At 44.5% G+C, this 23,884-nt stretch overlaps 1 protein-coding gene across 6 annotated transcripts in view; it reads right to left on the bottom strand.

Moving 5' to 3' along the window:
- The window catches only part of CHKA (choline kinase alpha), a 76,356-nt gene extending 53,769 nt beyond the window's left edge, over positions 1-22,587 (bottom strand). For 5 of the 6 annotated variants that reach the window (XM_064287663.1, XM_064287661.1, XM_064287659.1 and 2 more), the window contains exon 1: positions 22,238-22,572. In XM_064287663.1, coding sequence (XP_064143733.1) covers positions 22,238-22,572 — 335 coding nt within the window. Of the gene's footprint in view, positions 1-22,237 lie in introns of all 6 variants that reach the window. The other variant, XM_010599147.3, reaches the window with a different exon arrangement.
- Between the last annotated feature and the right edge of the window lie 1,297 nt (positions 22,588-23,884).

The raw sequence follows: 23,884 nt of genomic DNA, 5'->3' as shown, positions 1-23,884 counted from the left end.
GGTCTTGAAAAGGTTAAGAAAGGCTCAGGGCAGAGATATGGTTTTATCGAGGAGTGTCAACCAGTCCACATACAATCACCACATCCACAAGTATGTACTGAAATGGCTTCTTCATAAATGTAGACTGTGTCCCGTGGCGTGCTGGCCAACGTTCGGCAACCAGCTCTGGGAGGGGGAGCCTCTGTTTGTAGCTGATTTCCGGGATGTAGATACAGGCAGTCCCCCACTTATGACAGGGCTTTTTTCTGACAATGCTATCAATAAGTCGGTTCTGATGTAAGTCACAACACCTCACTTCTTTTTTTTTTTTTTTTGTAGTTTTCATCATTATTTCCTTTTACTATCAGTATCTTTATAAATCCAGTCTTTATTTTTCTTTGGGGGTTGCAAATGTTACATATAAACTTACAAGTGTATTTTGATACACACACACACGTTGCTGTTGCTGTCAGGTGCCATCAAGCTGTTCCGACTCCTAGCAACACCATGTGACAGAGTAGAACTGCCCCACAGGGTTTTCTAGGCTGTAACCTTTATGAGAGCAGATTGCCAGGTCTTTCTCCCGTAGAGCCACTGGGCAGGTTCAAACCACAGGCCTTTGATTAGCAGCCAAGCACTTAACCATCTGCACTACCAGGGCTCCTACATGCATACATTAAAAAATGCACATCCATAATAAACGGGTGACATTGGCGCTTTGTCAGGCGGAAGGTTCTGGGTCATCTGGATTATCCCTGGAATAAGGATGGTGTTTCTAGTCAGAAGATTTGCGAGAATCGTCTGTATGGACCTTTCACATGCCGCAACACTGTCCATAAAAGTACACGTTATTAAAGATAAGATGTTAAAAAAGAAAAAACAGATGGTCATCAGTGTGGTTTGTGGCAACTCGGATACGTCATAAATCCGGGGCCGCGCACTCCCACCACAGCCGATTTCAAGCTACCACGATGATGTCACTGCAAACAGTTGTGAAGAGAGCCACAGCCCTCCGACTGTAACACAGACGCAAAGAACGTCAAGAGGATGGCAAACGCTCAAATAATTGGAGAGTAATGAATTCTGCATATATCACCTTTGTTGTTCATACAATTTATTTAATTTCACACTGACATAATCTAATGTTTACTAATGGCAGTGTTTAACAGCCAGCCTGCAAAAGAATTCCTTAAACTTCTCAACTGCCTCTCACAAGCTACTCTGAGCAGGCTTCAGCATACCGCTGGATGTGCCACTGAAACCTACTTTAAACAGAAAAGTAACCTTTTTTTTTTTCCTATGTAATGATTTTTCTTTGCCCAATTACAAAACGTGAATGTGCTTCTACACACGGACGTTTTCCCAGATGATTTAAATAAAAATCATACTTACGAGTTTTTTCCCGATAGTTTATTTAAAAGAAAAACTATCATGCCTACCTAGCAACTACAACAAGAATGAGGACCTATTTTCCCAGAAAGCAAATAAATTGGCTATGGTAGTTAAAAAATGCCTTGGTGGCACAGTGGTTGTGCTCAGCTGCTAATCAAAAAGGTCACTGGTTCGAACCCACCAGCTGCTCCATGGGAGAAAGATGTGGCAGTCTGCTTCCCTAAAGATTACAACTTTGGAAACACTATGGGCCAGTTCTACTCTGTCCCATAGGGTCTTTGTGAGTCGGAATCAACCCGACAGCAATGGGCTGGGTTGGGCCAGGTTATGTTAGTTAAGGAAGAATAGAAAGAAAAGGGAACCCGAGGCTCTTGTTCTTCCCCAAATAAGCCATGGGTGAAGGTGAGGGAAGGTGCAGGGAGAAAGAACCAAAGGAGCCGTCTCAGCCACCCTGCCACATCCGGTCACAGCCACCACGGGCTTCTGGCTACCAATCAACAGGACAGGCATTACATCAGAGGTAAAAGCCCTAGTTTTTCTTCCTGTCACATACTCTTGAAAGCTCGGTCAAATGCACTTGCAAACAGATGAACTACTGTTCTAAATTGTGTAACCTGATTCAAAGTTTATCCCTGTACTTCTAAAGAAGGAAGGAAGGCTAGGTTGGCAAAGACAAGCTCATGACCTGGAAATCCTTCGCCCATTGTATTATCCAGCCTCTGTTGCTCAACAGGCTTTAGTAGCAGGAAGCAAACTGTCGATTATTTTTTAGTGCTGGTCAAAATAAATGAAACAAGGTCAACAACACTGACAATTCAAACTGTGAAAAACTATCCAGGGCAAAGCCAGCTGTCAATGAGTCAAATAATATGACAAGAAACACGATAAACGGCAGTAAAAATATAACAGTCCAATTTACCGTATAATTTTTGTACAGAATACCCTCCCAAGTAAAACTCCAGGCGCTCAGGGAATTCAAAGATCTTTGAAAGACACATTTTTTGTCACATGGCATACCAGCTCTACAATAAACACAAGTCATTTAATATAGGAGGCGCAAAAGATTCACTCAAGCAAAATGTCAAATAAAATGAAAATAGCACATTTTTTTTTTTCACATTCAACACATTTAAGCAACCATAACAGCCAAGAAATGGAAATGGGCAGAAGTCTCCGCTGGTGGGAGGTTCAACCATCACCCCCAGACCTGTGTTCTGGTTACTACCCTTTCGCCCAGGGTTCTTTGTAAGAGTTACTGGGGTAACATGCAGCATAAGGAGTGACCTTCAACGAAATGGACTGACGCAGTGGCTGCGTGCGGGCTCAAACAACACCAATTGTGAGGATTGTGCAGGACTGGGCAGTGTTTCGTTCTGTTATACATAGGGTCACTATCAGCTGGAACTGACTCGATGGCATCCCGCAACAGCAATATTCATGTGAATGTAATTTTTGGGGAACATGTTCTAAATCAGGAAATCAAACCATTTAATACATGCTACAAAACAAAACAGCTTACAGGAAGACGAATTAATGTGACTATTATACAACCTTACGCACAAACCACTAAGGCCAAAGATAAAGAAACTGTAGATTTTTACCAACTTCTGCAGTCTGAAATTGATCAAACATGCAATCAGGATACACTGATAATTACTGATGATTGGAATGCAAAAGGTGGAAATGAATACACCCTGGAGGACATCGTGCTTGGTAAAGTGTCAGCGAAAAAGAGGATGACCCTCAACAAGATGTATTGACACCGTGGTTGCAACGATGGGCTCGAGCATAACGATGATCATGAAGATGGCGCAGGACGAGGCAGTGTTTCGACAGTTGTACACAGGATCACTATAAGTCAGAACCAACTCGACAGCACCTAACAACAAAACAGACTCATTTCTTCGACAAAAGCTGATAAAACCTACTGTGTTAAGTGTTAGGACACCAAGCATGATGTCTTTCTCCAGGACTGATCCCTCCTGATAACATGTCCAAAGTATGTGAGACAAAGTCCTCGCTTCTAAAGAGCATTCTGGCTGTACTTCTTCCAAGACAGATTTGTTGGTTCTTCTGGCAGTCCATGCTATAGTCAACATGCTTTGTCAACAACATAATTCAAACACATCAATTCTTCTTCAGTCTTCCTTAGCATGTGAGGTGACTGAAAACACCATGGCTTGGGTCAGGTGGACCTTAGTCCCCAGAGTGTAATCTTTGCTTTTTAATACTTTAAAGAGGTCTTTTATAGCAGATTTGATTTTTTGACTGCTGCTTTCAGGGAACTGATTGAGAATCCAAATAAAATGAAATCCATGACTTCAATCTTTTCCCTGGGTAACACGATGCAGCATATTGGCCCGGTTGTGAGGATTTTTGTTTTATGTTGAGGTGTAATCTGTACTGATAGCCGTAGTCTTTGATCTTCATCAGTAAGTGCCTTCAAGTCATCTTTGCTTTTGGCAAGCAAGGCTGTACCATCTGCATATCAGAGGTTATTAATGAGTCTTCCTCCAATCCTGATGCCATGTTCTTCTTCATATAATCCAGCTTCTCACATTATTTGCACAGCATACAGACTGGATAAGTATGGTGACAGGATGCAACCCTGACGCACACTTTTCCTGATTTTAAACCACACAGTATCCCCTTATCCTATTCAAATGAGTACCTCTTTGTCTAAGCACAAGTTCTGCATGAGAACAACTAAATGTTCTGGAATTCCCATTCTTCACAATGTTATCCGTAATTTGTTATGATCCCCACAGTCAAATGTCTTTTTTGCACAGCCAATAAAACACAGGTAAACATCTTTCTGGTATTTTTTACTTTCAGCCAAGATCCATCTGACACCAGCAATGATATCCCTAATTCCACGTCTTCTTCTGAATCCGGCTTGAATTTCTGGCAGTTCCCTGTTGAAAATGGTACTGCTGCAAATGTTTTTTATCTTCAGTGTGTGATATTAATGGTACTGTTCGATAATTTCTGCATTCTGTTGGATCACCTTTCTTTGGAATGAGCACAAATATGGATCTCTTCCAGTTGGTTGGCCAGGCAACTGTCTAAAATTTCTTGGCATAGATGAGTGAGCACCTCCAGCAGTGCACCTGTTTGTTTAAACATCTCAACTGGTATTCCATAAGACCCTGGAGCCTTGTTTTTTCGCCAAGGCCTTCAGTGCAGCTTGGATTTCTTCCTCCAGTACCATCGGCTCTTGATCATATGCTATCTCCTGAAATGGTTGAACGCTGACCATCCCTTTTTGGTATGGTAACTCTGCGTATCCTTCCATGTTCTTTTGATGCTTCCTGTGTCGTTCAATATTTTCCCCATAGAATCCTTCAAAATTGCAACTCGAAGCTTTAATTTTTTCTTTACCTCCTTTAGCTTCAGAAATGCTGATGTGTCCTTCCCTTTTGATTTTCTAACTCGAGGTCTTTGCACATGTCATTATAACATATTACTCTGTCTTCTAGAGCTGCCCTTTGAAATCTTCTGTTCAGCTCCTTTACTTGGTCATTTCTTCCATTCGTTACTCTACGTTCAACGAGGTTCAGAGCCTCTTCTGACATTCATTTTTGACTTTTCTTTCTTTCCCATCTTTTTAATGACCTTTTGCTTTTTTCTTCATGTATGATGTCCTTAGTGTTATCCCACATCTCATCTGGTCTTCCGTCTTAAGAGTTAATGCATGAAATCAAATAGACTTTAAACTTAAATCCACCACAAAGGATAAAGAAGGACACTACATAATGACAAAAGGGACAACTGACCCGGAAGACATAACCATATTAAATATTTATGCACCCAATGACAGGGCTGCAAGATACACAAATCAAATTTTAAGAGTTAATGCATGAAATTTATTCTTGAGATGGTCTCCAAATTCAGCTGAAATATACTCAAGGTCATATTTTGGTTCTCATGGACTTATTTCATATTCTTCAGCTTCAACTCTAACTTGCATAGGAGCAGCTGATTGTTCTGCAGTTGGCCCCTGGCCTTGTTCTGACTGATGGTATCGAACTTCGCCATCATCTTTCCACAGATGTAGTCAATTTGATTCCTGTATATTCCATCTGGCAAGGTTCACGTGTGTAGTTGTTGTTTATGTTATTAAAAAAAGGTATTTCCAATGAGCAGGTCGCTGGTCTTGCAAAATTCTATCATGTGATCTCGGAATCAATTCTATCACCAAGGCTGTATTTTCCAACTACTGATCTTCCTTTGTTCCAACTTTCGCATTCCAATCACCAGTAATTATCAATGCATCTTGATTGCATGTTTGATCAATTTCAGACTGCAGACATTGGTAAAAATCTTCAATATCCTTAATCCTCTACTGCTAGTAATGCAATGTAAAATAAAAGTTTTTTTCCTTAACTTGTATATAATTCTCTAATATGTATTGTTGTTAGTTCCAACTCAGTTCACTTCAGCTCATGGTGACCCCCTGTGTGCAGAGTAGAACTGTTCCATTGGGTTTTCAAGGCTGTGACTTTTCAAAAGCAGATCACCGGGCCTATCTCCTGAGGCACCTCTGGGTGGGTCTGAACTGCCACCTGTTGGTTAGTAGTTGAGCACGTAACTGTGCCACCCAGGGGCTCTCTAATATGTGTAAAAACCCTGTCGCTGTCAAGTTGATTCCGACTTATAGCGACCTGAAGGACAGAGTACAACTGCCCCTTAAGTTTTCCAAGGAGCAGCTGGTAGATGTGAACTGCCGACATTCTGGTGAGCAGCCAGGCTCTCAGCCACTGAGCCACCAGGGCTCCCTAACATGTACGCCTATATGTAAATCTTTATGCTCAATAGGATCAGATCCATTAGTTAAAGTCAGGTGTTCTGGGTCAAAGGACAATAACGTTTTAAAATTTCTTGATGCATATTGCCAAACCGTTCTACAGAAGAGCTGCCCCAATCCAGGCTTCTCTCACCAGTGGAGTGTTTTTCATTAACATATTGATAATAATAAGGACTAACTTACAGAGACAGTTCTAGATTTAGTCAGTTTAGTGCTTTCTCCCCTCACTGGCTTTCTCTACATTAGCACCATTTTTCCAGAGTCTGTAACAGAAATCAACTGTCTTAAATAATAAAGCACTTCAGTGAAATATACAATTATTACCTACAGAAGGTAGACCCACAAAACACCAACACCTGGCAAGGTACAAAATCATAAAGTTCCTCCTAATTTGCTATTAGATCACTACTTTCAGATAAGTTACGCTAACACTTAGCCATAAAGTACAATTAATTTCCAGGCTTATTGGCAGTCCCAAGATTTTCAAGGAAGGAGAAGGAAAACAGACATTTCCCGTTCTATGAAGCGCATGAGGAAACACCCACCATCTACCTTACAGACCTATCGGCTTGCCATTTGCAGAGAGCAGCTGTGTTCACCTGGAAGACTAGCAGCGGGCTGCTCCTTGCTGAACCACAGGCTAGCAATAGCAGTACCTCTAACGGAGGCGGCTGTGGCTGCAGCAACTGTAAAAACTCTTTTCACGTCTCACCACTCATGTTAAGTCCTTCAGGATGGAGCAACACAGCACAGCTCTTACGCTCATTAGTTCCCTCTCCAGCCACAAAGCTGCAGCAGAGAGGTGTCACCTTGGCTCCACAGCAAATACAAGTGAGATAAAGGCAGCACCTTATGCTTCCACACTCCTTACCCACCTTACAGAAACATTGGACACGACCATCGGGGTGGGCTAGGAGAACTACCATTCAAATCTGGTTACACTAAAAAGTTCACATAGACTGTAAACGTACCCCACGTAAAACAGGGCGTGAACTCCAAATCAACGTCATCGAAATCTTCTCAGCACCAAAAATAAAGAAGAAAAATGGTCTAGCAGATGTAATTTACTCAATCTGTGGCATGCAACTCACTTTAAAATCCACAATCCAGGTCTGGAAGCTGGTATGAGCACCCAGTGTGGGTCTTGGGCACTTGGGAATACTACATCCAAGGTTTCAAGTACTCAGTCTGTCATTGGAAATCATTTGTAATTTTGGTGAAGAACAAGTTTTAAGTACAGGTAGTCTCCACCTTTACAATAAGGTTCCCTTCTGATGACTCCATCGTCAGTCAGTTCTGATCCAAGCTGAATACCTCTTTTTTTTTTTTAGTTTTCATTATTACTGTCTCTTATTATCAGTACCTATAACCCTGACCTTCCTTTGTCGGCAAGCAAACATCTGAGAACGATAACTTCAGCAATTTACGCACCATAACACTGTCTGTAGTACAACCTGTAGCATGTAACCCACTTTAAAACACACAATACAGGTTCTGGAAGCTGGTATGATACCAAAAAACCAAACCAAATCTGTTGCCGTCGAGTAGATTCCAACTCATAGTGACCCTAGATGTACCAAAAAAAAGACAGACAGACAATTTTAAGTACGGTTTGTCGTCGTATCTCAAATACGCTGTAAGTCGGGGACTACCTATACAAGCCATATAGCAAACAGTGCAAGAGGAGGCCACTGAGCTAGTGAGTGAGCTGGTTAAGAACCTGCACATGCACTGAGGAATAGTTCCAATTCTTATCCTACAGAAGAGGATTTTTCAAAGTTTTGGAGTAAAATCACTTTATTAGATAGTGATTTACTGTATAATATAGCTTATTTTAGGAATATTTATTTAAGTAGCTTTACAAATGGCTTGAGTCCTATATTTACAAACCCAGAGTCTAACCAGGTTGCTTAATTTCTCTTATATTCTACAGCATCCTAAGGAAGAAAAATTCATGCTAAAGCGGTACAACTTCTTTGTGGATCCCTGAGGGTCTTAAAAGATGCCATTTCTAATGTCAACCACCTGCTATAATTTTCATCTTTTAGAAAAGAATCCATATACATCAATACTCAGGCAGATGATAAACCTGAGAAATGTCTGCTCCAGAAAAACCTTTACCACAAAGATTCTCATCTACTAAATTATGATGGAAAGTTACCTGGTCTACTTGAAAACCCTGAAAAACTATCTCTGAGTAATACAGCATCAAGCTCGAGACTCAAGGTGTGGCCAGCACCCACCAGACGCTGGGGGTCTTGCTTCTAGGGTTTTGCAGCCTGGGCCTGGGAGAAGAGAAATACACCAGGCAGCAGAGGAGTTTCAAAGAACACCACCTAGTTGTTAACAGTGATTTGAAAGAAAAGAATTTGCTAAATAACCAGCGCGTCAGCAGAAAAACAATCCTTAAATCCATGAGGCTGCGTACGTGGAAAAGAGAACACAGCAAGATACCAAAACAGCCACAGAATTTAGAGTACAAGTGAAATGAGAAAAAAATGAATCCTTGGGAAGTGTCTTCTAACCATCTAAAATTCAACCTGAAACAACTGGGGCCGAGGTGAAACACACACTGCAGTCAGATGACAACATCAGCATGTTCTAACCAGGAATGGAACACCTCAAGCTGCAGCCTCAGGGAGAACTGGGGAACAGGTCTGAAGTCATACCTGGTCAGGGTGGTGGCTTTGCCAGACTGGCTGCGTAACCCTGGGCAAGTACTCAGCTCTCCAAGCCTGTCCCTTACCGTAAGATCCTATAACTGAATCTATGCAATCGAGGTTTTTATGAAGATTACATACAGTAATGTCAGCTATTCACTATCATAAATACCATCACAAACCAAAGCTTAATCTTTAAGAGTTTTCCCGATGGAAGAAGGAGGGAAGCTCAATCTCGAGTCCTCTACTCCAGGGCTGCTCAACCTCCTCACTACTGACACTGGGGACTGGGTAATTCTTTGTTGGGGAGGGGAGGGAGGGCTGTCCCGTGCACTGTAGGGGGTTTAGCAGCAGGACTGGCCTCCACTCACTAGGTACTAGCAGTAGGCTCCACCAAGTAGTGACAATCAAAAATGTCTTCAGACATGACCAAATATCTCCTGCAGGGTAAAATCACTCTGGGTCAAAAACCACTTATCTACGCATTGAATGGCCTGCTCTGCACTTTTTACCTATTTTGCCTTCAGGAAATTGGAATACCAATTTATTCTCTAGCCTGTCTTCCAACTCATGGTCTTCTCCTTCCTCCATCTAAAACCATTTATTCTTCCTGATCTGCCCAATTAATGGCAGTGCCCATTTTTCATTTGCCCTGGGTCAAAATCTTCATCATCTGCCACAACCGAGTTCTCTCCCTACATCCCGACTCCTCCCTCTTTTTCATTTTCACAGCACCACCAACCCTCTGGTCTCCCTGCTTCTTGGTCTCTCTCTCCTCTGCAACACCCAAAAAAGTGTTCCTAAAATACCACTTCAAGCCGCTATCCCTAGCATCCTCGGGACACAGCATGCCTCTGCCATTTCTTCCCACCTGAAAGGCCCTTCAGATTTCAGAAGTATGCCCACTTTCTCCACAAAGTGCCCCATATCCCTTCTAGCCCACGTTGGCCTCCTAGGTCTTGCTGTCTTACTGCTTCATCATCAGCCCCTGGACTACTGCTATCCTCAACAAAAGGCATCCTAGGCACCTGGAGATGTATAAATATGCTAATACAGACATGAAGATTACAATATATGATGGAAGCAAAACAGACTCATGAAAATCTAAAGAGCTGTCCCAAGGCAGCACAAGGTTCCTTGCCAGTTGCTGGAAGCTGGTGAGCTCACTGAGGGAAGCTAGGCTGGCTGAAGAGGCTCCACTAGAGAGAAAGCCAGGAAGGACAACATGGGTGCCTCTGTCCAGGCTGGTCAACTCAGACAAGACCGAATGTAGTGATACACAGTGGGACTGAGTAAAAAAACCCACTGCCATCAAGTCAATTCTGACTCACAGGAACCCTGAAGGACAGAGTAGGAACGCCCTATACGGTTTTCTAGACTGTAATCTTTATGGGAATATATCACCAGGTTGTTCTGCAGAGTCGTTGGATGGGTTCATACCGCCCACCTTTTCTTAGCAGCTGAGTGGTTAACCGCTGTGCCACCAGAGCTCCTTAACTAAGTACTCAGTAAGGCTTAAAAAGCAAATCAAGTAGGGGTTTTGGCATAATTTTTGCAACGAACATTATGACAGCACCATAAGACACGATTCAGTCCCTATTTGGCTTTTACTATATAATTTTGCAAAAATACTCAAGGACTGAGAGGCGGGGCCAAGACGGCAGAGTAGTCAGATGCTTTCAGTGAACCCTCTTACAACAAAGACACAAAAAACATATGAAACTATTACATTTATGACAAGCTAGAAGCCCTGAACATCAAAGGCAAAGTTAGAAAACAGACTTAATAGAAGGAGGAGGGAGAGACGGTTCAGAAGCGGAGAGGAGGTGCTGGACCTGAATCGCTGGGAAACCTCAGGCACCATTCCTGGGAGCGACTGCAGCAGGCTGGTGGTAGCATTCGGCCACAGTTTCCTCAGGGAGAAGCAGCCAGCTGCACAGCCTACTCACATCTCAGGAACCAGAGAAGAACGGTGCTCTTGGGAAAAATTAATTACTTAAAAAATCTTAAGTGGCTGTCCATTTCCCTCGCCCTCAGATAGGCCCTGTTGCGTGACCTGAGCCATTCTCCCGGCCTTGGAGAAGGAATAAATTCATAACTGGGGAAAAGATAATCCGCCAGCTCCACTAACCTGGGGAGCTCAGGATAGAAGTGGTTCCTGTCTAGGCATAAATGGTCAGCGGACTTTGAATACCTTCCCCCCCTGCATGGACTTGTGTGGGCCTATTTCAGGGGAAGAGTCCCTTGTTGGCAGACTGAAACTGTTTCAGCTGTGCGGCAAAGAGGTGTGTGTTTGATGTTTGACAGCACTTTGCTTATTAAACAGGGTCCTGACCTACCCACATCAAGGGCCTAAGGACTGCTAGCTCCACTCAGGTCACCCAGCCACTCACGAATGGAGCCCCAGGATAACCGGTACTTACCAGTCCTTACAACCAAAAGCACTGGATGCCCACGGTCCATCTGCAGAACCCACCCACCTGTGTGCTCTAGAACACAGGGACGTGATTTCCTCACAGATACCCGGGGGATGGTTGTCAGCCCCCTGCCTTCTTCACAGTGTGACCCTCTGCTGCAACCAGATACCTGTACCTACACCAATCACCCCTGCCCCTCTAAGAGTGTAGGACAGAGCCTGTACCACACACTTGATAACCAACTACCTGGACACCTGAGCTGAATCTATACCAGAAAAGTGAATGGATTCCTAGACTCATATACCTGGTAACAGCTCTAGCCATCTGGTGACAGGTCATCAGAGCTTCAAAGGCAAAAACAATCAAGCAAGCTCACTCAAGCAACCTATTTGGACATAACAAAACAAAACAAAGCAAGAAGCTAGAATATAGTAAGCAGATATAAAACAAACTAATACAATAACTTATAGATGGCTCGGACACAACAGTCACTATCAAATCACACAAAGAAACAGACCATGATCACCTCAACAAGCTCTCAGAACAAAGAATCAAGGGATCTTCTGGATGAAGGTGCCTTCCTGGAATTACCAGATGCAAAATACAAAAGATTAATACACAGAACTCTTCAAGACATCAGGAAGATCGTGCAAACCACAGAAAAAGCCAAGGAACACACAGATAAAGCAGTTGAAGAAATTTAAAAGGTTACTCAAGAACATAATGAAAAATTTAATAAGCTGCAAGAATTCACAGAGAGACAGAAATCAGAAATTCAGAAGATTAATAATAAAATTACAGAATTAGACAACTCAATAGAAAATCAGAGAAGCAGAATTGAGCAAGTGGAAGGCAGAATTTGTAAGACTGAAGATAAAGCACTTGCCAACAATCTACTTAAAGAAAAATCAGAGAAAAGAATTTAAAAAACTGAAGAAACCCTAAGAATCATGTGAGACTCTACTAAGGAAAATAACCTACAAGTGACTGTAGTACCAGAACAGGGAGGGATAATAGAAAACATAAAGAGAATTGTTGAAGATTTGTTGGCAGAAAACTTCCCTGATAATTGTGAAAGATTAGAAGGTATCTATCGAAGATGCTCATCGAACTCCCATAAGGTAAAAAAAGGTAGATCTTAAAAAAAAGTCACCAAGACATGCTACAATCAAACTTGCCAAAACCATAGATAAAGATAGAATTTTAAAAGCAGCCAGGGACAATGGGTTGGAGAGGAATGCTGGTGAGGAGTGAGCTTCTTGGATCAGGTGGACACTTGAGACTATGTTGGCATCTCCTGCCTGGAGGGGAAATGAGAGGGTGGAGGGGTTAGAGACTGGCGAAATGCACACGAAAAGAGAGAGTGGAGAGAGGGAGCAAGCTGTCTCATTAAGGGGAAAGTAATTAGGACTGTGTGGCAAGGTGCATATAAGTTTTGTGCGACAGACTGACTTGATTTGTAAACTTTCACTTAAAGCACAATAAAATTAAAAAAAAAAAAAAAGCAACGGATAAACGAAAAGTCACCTACAAAAGAGAATCAATAAGAATAAGCTCGGACTACTTTTTTTTTTTTTTTTTACTTACCAAACCCATGCAGGCAAGAAGGCAATGGGATGACTTATATAAAGCACTGAAGGAAAAAAATTGCCAGCCAAGAAGCAATAATCTAGCAAAACTACCTATTCAAATACGAAGGCGAAATTAGGACATTTCCAGATAAACAGGAGTTTAGGGAATTCATAAAAACCAAGCCAAAACTACAAGAAATACTAAAGGGAGTCCTCCGGTTAGAAAATCAATAATATTAGATATCAACCAAAGACTAGAACACGGGGCAGAGCAATCAGATGTCAACCCAGATAGGGAAATCAAGATTTAAAAAAAAAAAAATGCTCAGAACAGGGAAAAGGCGCTATCATTATGTAAAAGAAGACATTAAAACAATAAAGACGGATTAAGAAATGTAGTCATAGATCTATCATACAGAGAGGAAAACAAGGCGATATAAAGAAATAAAATTTAGGTTTAAACTTAGAAAAATAGGGTAAGTATTAAGGTAACCACAAAGGAGACTAACAATCCTACTCATCAAAATAAAATACAGAAAAAAAATAGAGACTCAGGAGAAACAAAACCAACTACAATAAATAAGAGGAAAAGACAATATTTAAACATCAGCTACTTGGCACAAAAAATTAAGTGGAAAAAAGAAACTGTCAACAACACACAAAAAAAGACATCAAAATGATAGCACTAAATTCATACCTATCCATAATTACCCTGAATGTAAATGGACTAAATGCACCAATAAAGAGACACACAGTGGCAGAATGGATTAAAAAACACAATCTGTCTATATGCTGCCTACAAGAGACACATCTTAGACTTAGAGACACAAACAAAAACTCAAAGGATGGAAAAAACTGTATCAAGCAAACAACGATCAAAAAAGAGCAGGAGTGGCAATATTAATTTGACAAAACAGACTTCAAAGTTAAACCCACCACAAAGGATAAGGAAGGATGCTATATAATGATTAAAGGGACAATATACCAGGAGGATATACTCATATTAAATATTTATGCACCCAATGACAGGGCCCCAAGATACACAAAACAAACTCTGACAGCATTGAAAAGAGAAACAGACAGCGCCACGATTATAGCAGGAGACTTCAACACACCACTTTCGGTGAAGGACAGAACATCCAGAAGGAAGTTCAATAAAGACATGGAAGATCTAAATGCCACAATCAACCAATTTGACCTCAAAGGCACATACAGAACACTCCACCCAAGAGCAGCCAAGCATACTTTCTTGTCCAACGCACATGGAACATTCTCCAGAAGGGACCACATATTAGGCCATAAAACAAGCCTTAACAGAATCCAAAACATCAAAATATTACAAAGCACCTTCTCTGACCATAAGGCCGTAAGAGTAGAAATCAGTAACACAAAACGCAGAGAAAAGAAATCAAACACCTGGAAGCTGAACGATACCATGCTCAAAAATGGCTGTGTTATAGAAGGCATCAAGGATGGAATAAATAAATCCATACAATCCAATGAGAATGAAAACACTTCCTATTCAGAACCTTTGGGACACAACTAAAGCAGTGCTCAGAGGTCAATTTCTATCAATAAATGCACACACACGCACCAAGGGCCAAAATCAAAGAACTGTCCCTACAACATGGACAAATACAAAGAGAGCAACAAAAGAAACCCTCAGGCACCAGAAGAAAGCAAATAATAAAAATAAGAGCAGAATTAAATGAAATAGAAAACAGAAAAACAACTGGAAGAATTAAGAAAACCAAAAGCTGGTTCTTTGAAAAAATTGATAAAACCACTGGCAAAACTGACAAAAGAAAAACAGGAGAGGAAGCAAATAACCTGAAAAAGAAATGAGATGGGCGATATTACAACAGACCCAAATGAAATTAAAAGAATCGTATCAGATTACTACGAAAAATTATACTCTTACAAATCTGAAAACCTAGGTGAAATGGATGAATTTCTAGAAACAGACTACCTACCTAAACTACCACAAATAGAGGTAAAACAACTAAACAAACCCATAACAAAAGAAGAGATTGAAAAGATAATTTAAAAACTCCCAGCAAAAAAAAAGCCCTGCCTGGAAGGCTTCACTGCAGAGTTCTACCAAACTTTCAGAGAAGCATCAACACCACTACTACTACTAAAGGTATTTATTTCAGAGCATAGAAAAGGATGGAATACTCCCAAACTCATTCTATGAAGCCACCATATCCCTGATACCAAACCAGGTAAAGACACCACAAAAAAAGAAAATTACAGACCTATATCCCTCATGAACTTAGATGCAAAAACCCTCAACAAAATTCTAGCCAACAGAACTCAACAATATATCAAAAAAATAATTCACCATGACCAAGTGGGATTCATAGCAGGTATGCAGGGATGGTTCAACATCAGAAAACCAATTAATGTAATCCATCATATAAATAAAACAAAAGACAAGAACCACATGATCTTATCAATCGATGCAGAAAAAGCATTTGACAAAGTTCAACACTCATTCATGATAAAAATTCAGCAAAATAGGAATTGAAGGAAAATTGCTCAACATAATAAAGGGCATTTATACAAAGTCAACAGCCAACATCATCCTAAACAGAGAGACTCTAAAAGCATTCCCCTTGATATCGGGAACCAACAAAAATGCCCTGTATTACCACTCTTATTCAACATTGTGCTGGAGATCCTAGCCAGAGCAATTCGGCTAGATAAAGAAATAAAACTCATCCAGATTGGTAAGGAATAAGTAAAAGTATCTCTATTTACAGATGACATGATCTTATACACAGAAAACTTCAAGAATCCTCAAGTAAACTACTGGAACTAATAGAAGAGTTCAGCAGAGTATCGGGATATAAGATAAACATACAAAAATCAGTTGGATTCCCCTACACCAACTAAATAAAACATTGAAGAGGAAATCACCAAATCAATAGCATTTACAGTAGCTCCCAAAAAGATAAAATACTTAGGAATAAATCTTACCAGAAACATAAAAGACCTATACAAAGAAAACTCCAAGAGACCAAAAGAGACCTACATAAGTGGAAAAACATACCTTACTCAGGATAGGAAACCCTGGTGGCATAGTGGTTAAGTGTTACAGCTGCTATCCAAGAGGTCGGCAGTTCACATCCGCCAGGCGCTCCTTGGAAACCCTATGGGGCAGTTCTACTCTGTCCTATAGGATCGCTGTGAGTCAGAATCAACTCGATAGCAGTAGGTTTGGGTTTGGCTCATGGATAGGAAGACTTAAGATTGTAAAAATGTCTATTCTACCAAAAAAAATAGATACAACAAAATTCTGTTCCAAATTCCAACGAAATTTTTTAATGAGACAGAGAAACAAATCACCAACTTCATTTGGAAGGGAAAGAGGGCCTGGGTAAGTAAAGCATTACTGAAAAAGAACAAAGTAGGAAGCCTTACTCTACCTGATTTTAAAACCTATTATACTGACACAGTAGTCAAAACAGCCTGGTACTGGTCCAACAACAGAAGCATAGACCAGTGGAACAGAATCGAGAATCTAGACCGAAATCCATCAACATATGAGTAGCTGATATTTGACAAAGGCCCAAATCAGTTAAATGGGGAAAAGACAGTCTTTTTAACAATTGGTGCTGGCATAACTAGATATCCATCTGCGAAAAATGAAACAAGATCCATACCTCACACCATGCACAAAAACTAACTCAAAGTGCAGCAAAAACCTGAACATAAAATCTAAACCGATAAAGATCATGGAAGAAAAAATAGGGATAATGCTAGGAGCCCTGATACACGGCATAAACAGTATACAAAACATCACTAACAATGCAGAAGAAAAACTAGGTAACTGGGAGCTCTTAAAAATCAAACATCTGTGCTCATCCAAAGACTTCACCGAAAGAGTAAAAAGGTTACCTACAGACTGGGAAAAAGTTTTCTGCTATGACATTTCCGATCAGCATCTTATCTCTAAAATCTACATGATACTGCAAAAACTTAAGAAAAAGACAACCAACCCAATTAAAAAATGGACAAAGGATATGAACAGGCACTTCACTAAAGAAGACATTCAGGTAGCTAACAGATACATGAGGAAGTGCTCACTATCATTAGCCATTAAAAAGAAATGCAAATCGAAACTACAATGAGATTCCATCTTACCCCAACAAGGCTGGTATTAATTCAAAAAACACAAAATAATAAATGTTGGAGAAATTGTGGGGAGACTGGAACACCTATATATTGCTGGTGGGAATGTAAAATGGTACGACCACTTTGGAAATTAATTTGGCGCTTCCTTAAAAAACTAGAAATAGAACTACCTCACGATCCAGCAATCCCACTCCTTGGAACATATCCTAGAGAAACAAGAGCCTTTACATGAACAGATATATGCACACCCGTGTTCATTGCAGCACTGTTCACAACAGCAAAAAGATGGAAGCAACCAAGGTGCCCATGAATAGATGAATGGATAAAAAAAATTGTGGTATATTCATACAATGGAATCCTATGCATCAATAAAGAACAATGATGAATCCATGAAACATTTCATAACATGGAAGAATATGGAAGGCATTAGGCTGAGTGAAATCAGTCAGTTGCAATAGGACAAATACTATAGAAGACCACTATCCTAAGAACTCAAAAAATAGTTTAATCAGAGAAGAAAATATTCTTTGATGGGTACGAGAACAGGGCGGAAAGGAGGGGGGAGAGGGGTTTTCACTAATTAGATAGTAGATAAGAACTAGTTCAGGTGAAGTAAAAGACAACACACAATACAGGAGAGGTCAGCACAATTGGACTAAACCAAAAGCAAAGAAGTTTCCTGAATAAACTGAATGCTTCAAAGGTCAGCGTAGCAGGGGCGGAGGTTTGGGGACCATGGTTTCAGGGGACATCTAAATCAATTGGCATAATAAAATCTATTAAGAAAACATTCTGCATCCCACTTCTGAAAGTGGCATCTGGGGTCTTAAATGCTAGCAAGCGGCCATCTAAGATGCATCAATTGGTCTCAACCCACCTGGAGTAAAGGAGAATAAAGAACACACCAAAGACACAAGGTAATTATAAGCCCAAGAAACAGAAAGGGCCACATGAACCAGTGACTACATCAGCCTGAGACCAGAAGAATCAGGTGGTGCCCGGCTACAACCGAAGCCTGCCCTGACTGGAACACACAGAGAACCCCTGAGGGAGCAGGAGAACAGTGGGATGCAGACCCCAAATTCTTGTAAAAAGACCACACTTAATGGTCTGACTGAGACTAGAAGGGCCCTAGAGTTCATGGTCCCCAGACTTTGTTAGCCCAGGACAGGAACCATTCCCAAAGCCAACTCTTCAGATAAGGATTGAACTGGACTATGGGATAGAAGATGATACTGGTGAAGAGTGAGCTTCTTGGATCAAGTAGAAACATGAGACTATGTGGGCAGCTCCTGTCTGGGGAAGAGAGGAGAAGGCATAGGTGGGCAGAAGCTGGCCAAATGGATAAGAAAACAGAGTGGAAGGAAGGAGTGTGCTGTCTCATTAGAGGGAGAACAACTAGTATATAGCAATATGTATGTAACTTTTTGTATGAGAGACTGACTTGATTTGTAAACTTTCCCTTAAAGCCCAATAAAAATTAAAAAAAAAAAAAACTCGAGGACTCGTCTCAACCCACCTGGAGAAATGGAGAATGAAGAACTCCAAAGACAAGGAAAGTAAGAGCCCAAGAGACAGAAAGGGCCACACTAACCAGAGACTCCATGGGCCTGAGACATGGCCCCTGGACTCACTGTTAATGCAGAACTAAAATCATTCCCGAAGCCAACTCTCCAGACAAAGATTAGACTGGACTATAAGACATAAAATGATACTGGTGAGGAGTGAGTTTCTTAGCTCAAATAGACACATGAACCTATGTGGGCAGCTCCTGTCCGGAGGTGAGATGAGAAGGCAGATGGCACAGGAGCTGGTTGAATGGACAAGGGAAATACAGGGTGGAGAGAAGAGCGTGCTGTCACATTGTAGGGAGAGCAACTAGGGTCACATAACAATGCGTGTGTAAGTTTTTTTATGAGAAACTGACTTGAATTGTTAACTTTTACTTAAAACACAGTAAAACTAAGTTGTTTATACCATAAAAAAAATATTCAAGAACTTTACCAGTCTTTTCAAAGGTCTTCATTTTTTACACTGAAATCATTCTATTTTGAAGGGATGATGCTATCATCCTCCCCATCGATTTTCTTCAATTGTTAGCAGGTATGTCTGCAGCCTGTAATTTGCCAGTAGATTTGTGTGAAACTTTAACAGCTCTCAAACATTTCTTTCATCAAACTTCATGAAATCTTGCAACTTTTGTAAGGCTTGGCAAGTTCATCTGACAACTGATTAAGGCTGCTTCTCAATCAGCAATAAGCGGGATAACGGCGAACACTCAATTGGACGGCAGAGACAGAAGCTATGATGTCTGAGCCTACACAAGTTTTTAAGTGGTGGGTTCATCAAGTAACAATTTTTATTTTATGACTTTAGTTTTTCCCTACACCACTCATAACTGGAGAGACCCAGGTAACCAACAGCTGGATAACGAGGACCCGCGTTAACATTAGGAGGGCAGTGAAGAGGCCAATTTAAGCTAAAAGTGACAACCTCTACAAACATTCACCCAGTGCTTACTGTGTGCCAGGCACTATTCTAGTGCTGGGGACAGAGATGAGCGTGAAGTGCCCTCCAGGACTCCAATCTAATGCAAGACTCAAAGGAATAAACACAATACAATGTGGGGAACGCTGTAATACAAAGGTGTCGATGAAGTGCTATGGAAGAAACATAAATGAGGAAGAAATTAATCCTAACTGATGAATTCAAGAAGAGTTAAAAAAAAAAGGAGGTTCTCTCTGAGTTAGGACTTGAGAGAAGAGTCAGAATTTTGAAAGCGACAAGAGGAGAAAGGCTGCCAAGTACAGGGTGGAAGCAAAGAAAGGCCTGGTGACTGCAAACACAAAGCTCACTCAGAACAACACAGAGCCCAGCTAACTAGCTAGATGTTAGTTACTGTGGGCTTGGGGAGAGGCATGGTTTAAAAACAACAGAAAAAGCACCACTCTGCACAGGTCAGCTGGGGCCTGAGTTTAGGCCATGCCAGTAAGTTTGGATTTCACGGAAGCCACAGTGAACTTTATAAAGTACCTGCCGACAGGGTGTAGAATGGACTCGCACTAAATGAACACAGATGGAGAACGGCGAACCCCGGACCTCCTGTTACAGTGTCTGCAAGGACACAGGCCTGCACTCCTGCAGCAGGAGGAGCGGACAGAAGGCCTGCACCAGGTCTTAGTTAGCGCCATGTGTGGAGGGACTTCTGGGGAGGTGAGCCTGGGGCTTCGGCCAGGCTGCTGGTAACAATAACCCGGGTGGGAAGGACCACGGGGTTAACTCAGGGACAGGCTAGCTGGGCTGAGTCGAGGTGGCCAGGTCTAACAAACTGCTGCAAAGGGACTGGCACCCAGCAAAAGTGTTAGCAATACGGAATAGCTGAAGCCGGAGGGAATGCACTGCCATAGAGGACCGCCAAATTGCAGCCACGGGAGTCCCCTTCCCAGCCTTGAACTGCCTCTTTTGCCTTTTTTTTTTTCTTTTTTTTAAAGCCAGGCATCATTTCCTTCCCCCTTTCCCAACTCGCCTCCTTTCTCCACATTAAACTCACTCTACAACTACATTTCTATTCCAGAAAACCGAGCCGCGAGAAATTGTATTCCACGCAACGTTATTTTATAAGCTCCTCCGAGCCAAACAGAAAGCTGTCTTCCAAGACTACTAATTCCTGGAAAAAAAAAAAGACAAAATGTTCCCAATGACTTATAATGGTGTGAGCAAAACACACAGGTCCAGCTCACAGGTGACACCCTCAGGAAGAGGACCATGACCATGTATTCAGGCTGGATCGAGGGTGTCCAAAGGTTTTCACAGGCCAGAGGATGGGGCACAGGTGAGGGCCTGTAGCTCAGCCCTGAGCGTTGCCAAACAGCCACTGGCCTTGGGCAAGTCTCGTGGCAAGTTACTCCCCCTCTGGGTTTTTCATACATTTTACAGACTGAGGATTTCATGGCCTAGGATAATCTCTGTCAACCTTCCGTTGACAATCTTCAAGCCTAGCGACATGGAGATTAAGATCTGGAAAAGGGCGCTTCATTAAAAAATAAGAAGTATCATTAGGCAACTCAAGGATTATCTAAACATCTTAAGTTTTCTTTTCTCTGCTTCCAGCCACCTGCCTTTTGACTCTCACTGTGAGAGGCCTGAGGCAGAATGAGGAAGTGAGGTGCGAACAGTGAATTCTGCTGCATTAGCTGCTCTGGTGAAAAGACTGGGGCACAGAAAAAGAATCGAATGACTAAAACTGGACTGAGGGATTATCTGGGGGCATCCAGCCAGCCAGCTTCTAGGTACTCTGCACTCACACCAGTTGGTCAGTGAAAAGGAGAAGAAATAGACTCCTTTTCACTGACCAACTGGTCTAAGGTCTAAAGAGATGGACACACACATGTGAACTGCGGATCTCTTGGGGGAGGAGCACAGAAGTCAAGGGGGGGGAGTCTTTATATTTCGCTGTTTTGTCCCAGTATGTATGCACACATATTTTTTTGTAATTCTAGATTTTAAAATTTTAAGCTAAAAAAGTTAAAACCGAACTCTTTCTACTTGGCCCTTAGTTATTGTTGGAGCCACACGTGCTAACGTTGGTTAGCAGCACATCTGCACGACCCGTCTGAACAGTCTCAGCGGGGAATTTAGCAAACGTAACCCTTTCTCCACTAAGGCATGACTCTTTCGGGAAGGAAAAGAAATTACGGCCTCGAGGAACGAGCAGGTCAAGTCAGCAAGTGAGTTTTTAAAAGCCAGCTGCAACACACTGGCTTCACTCAAGGCCCGAAGCAGCAGAGGCAATTTCTAGACACGTTCAGTTGAGCACAAAGTGTGCCTCGTGACTGAACGGTCCCGTGTTCTTAGAAGAGACCCGTTTTCCCACGAAACTAACATCTGACAAAAGCCTGCCTTCTGGAAACTCCTCGGCAGCCGAGGGATTCGACTTCGGTTTCCCAGGGGTTTGGAGAAAGATGGCTTTCGGCCCCTTCAGTCCCCCCACCTCTCCCCCACGCTGCTCCCGGAAGCCCCGGCCGGCCCCGCCCCCAGCCCCCCACCGCCCCCGCCGGCCCCGCCCCCCGCCCCCACCGCCCCGAGGCCCCGCCCCCAGCCCCCCACCGCCCCGCCTCTCCCGCCGACCCCGGGGGGACCCCGCCCCAGCGCCCCCCGGCCCGGCCCCCCGTCCCCCCCGACATCGCCCCCCAGTCCCGGTCGACCCCCGCCCCCCGTCTCCCGCCCCCCGCCCCGCCGGGCAGCGTCCCCCGACCCCGGCCCGCCGCCGACCTGATGACACTGATGTGGAACTGGTCCTCGCGGAGGCTCCTCCAGGCGCCGGGCAGGAACTCCTTGCACCACAGATAGGCCTTGCGCCGCGTCCGGGGGTCGGGCTGCTCGTCGGCCGCCGGCGGGGGCGGGGGCAGCGGCAGCGGCGGCGGCGGCGGCGGCGGCAGCGCGAGCGGGGGCTGCCGGCCGCCCTGCTGCTTGGGCTCGCGGTCGCTGGCGGCATCGCGCTGCGGCCCCACGCCGGGCGCCGGGGCCGCGCTGCCTCCGCCGCAGCTCAGCAGCAGCCCGAGCGGCGACGGCTCCGCCTCGCCCCCGTTGCAGAACTTGGTCTTCATGCCGGGCGGGCGGCCGCGCAGCCGCGGGCGGCCGCAGCGCGAGAGAACGAGGCTCAGCGTCCGGCCGGCGCCTCAGGGAGCCGCGGGAGGCCGCGCCCGCCGCTACGGTCCCGCTGACGGGCCGCCGGCTCGGGGTCGCACTGACGGCCGCGGCGGCTGAGGCGCGGACGGCGGTTGGCGGCACGGAGGTGTCCGGGGCGGCGGCGGCGGCGCTCTCGGCGGAGCTGCTCGCCGGCGCCCGCTCCTATACCGCCGCCGCACGCGGAGCACCGCCGCGCGTCACAGCCCGCCCTCGCGCTCGCCGCTGATTGGCCGGCGCTACGCATCACAACCGCCACCGCCTTCGCCGCGCCGCCTCCCATTGGCTGCGCTGCCACCACCGCCCCGGGCGCTGCGGCCGCCGGGGGCGGGGCCTGGCGGGGGCGGGGCGTTGCGCGCGGCGCCGGGGTAGCGGGCTCGAGCAAGCGCGGGGCGGGGGCGCGGGGCCGGGGGAGCGTGGCCGCTGAGCCGGGCGAGCGCGGAGGCCCCTGAGCCTCAGAGGGCCCGGCCTGGCCTCGGAGCTGAAATGCCCCTCGGCACCCCACGCCGAGGCCGCGGGGCGGCAGGAAACGGCGTCTGCTGGCGGCGTCTCTGCGAGGCCTTGCGGCCGGCCGCTCCTCCGGGCCCCGGGGCGTTTAGAACGTTCCCAGCGCCGGCTCTGCGCCCTGCGCGCGCGCCACGCCCCGTCCGAGCCAGAGCCGGAGCCCGAGGGAGGATTTATCAACCCGGGCCAGCGCCCGAGGCCCGGGACGGGGAAGAAACGCCTGGTTCAAGGCCGCAGCCGGCTGAGGCCCGCCGGGCTGCACAGCTGCGTCCCCGGGACCCGCCCTCTGCACGCCTCGCGCGGCCTCAGTTTCCCTGTCCGTGGTGCTGAGAGGCTGGCGCGGCTCCCGGGACGTGGGCCAGAAGGCGCGCCACGGGGCTGCGGGCTTTGTGGGCGCTGCCCCCCATCGCAGCAGCGTGACCGTGACTAACGCACCTTTGCCCAGGGAGGGCGGGCAAGGGTCTCCGCAGACCAGCTCCCGTGCTCGCCCTGCCCCAAGTCCGTCACCCCGTTTGGCCTATTTGGAAGTAAGTCGGGGACATGAACATAAACCTACAGATCGTATTTTCTGGGACCTGAGTTAGGGCGAGAGGTTTTCTCCTGGCTGCCAAAGGTTTAGGAAATCCAGTGCCTGGCGCACAGGAAATGGCTTCTCTGTGGGGGGTTGATACAGTCTGCCGGAAGCCAAAGTCTCTTTTTAGGCACCCTTTTGTACTTGGCTGAAGGTGC

Source organism: Loxodonta africana, chromosome 7 (genome assembly GCF_030014295.1).
Source record: "Loxodonta africana isolate mLoxAfr1 chromosome 7, mLoxAfr1.hap2, whole genome shotgun sequence".
In the NCBI taxonomy this organism is placed as follows: Eukaryota; Metazoa; Chordata; class Mammalia; order Proboscidea; family Elephantidae; genus Loxodonta; species Loxodonta africana.
Note: the sequence above shows the minus strand (reverse complement) of the source record. Positions and strands in the feature narration are given on the sequence as shown.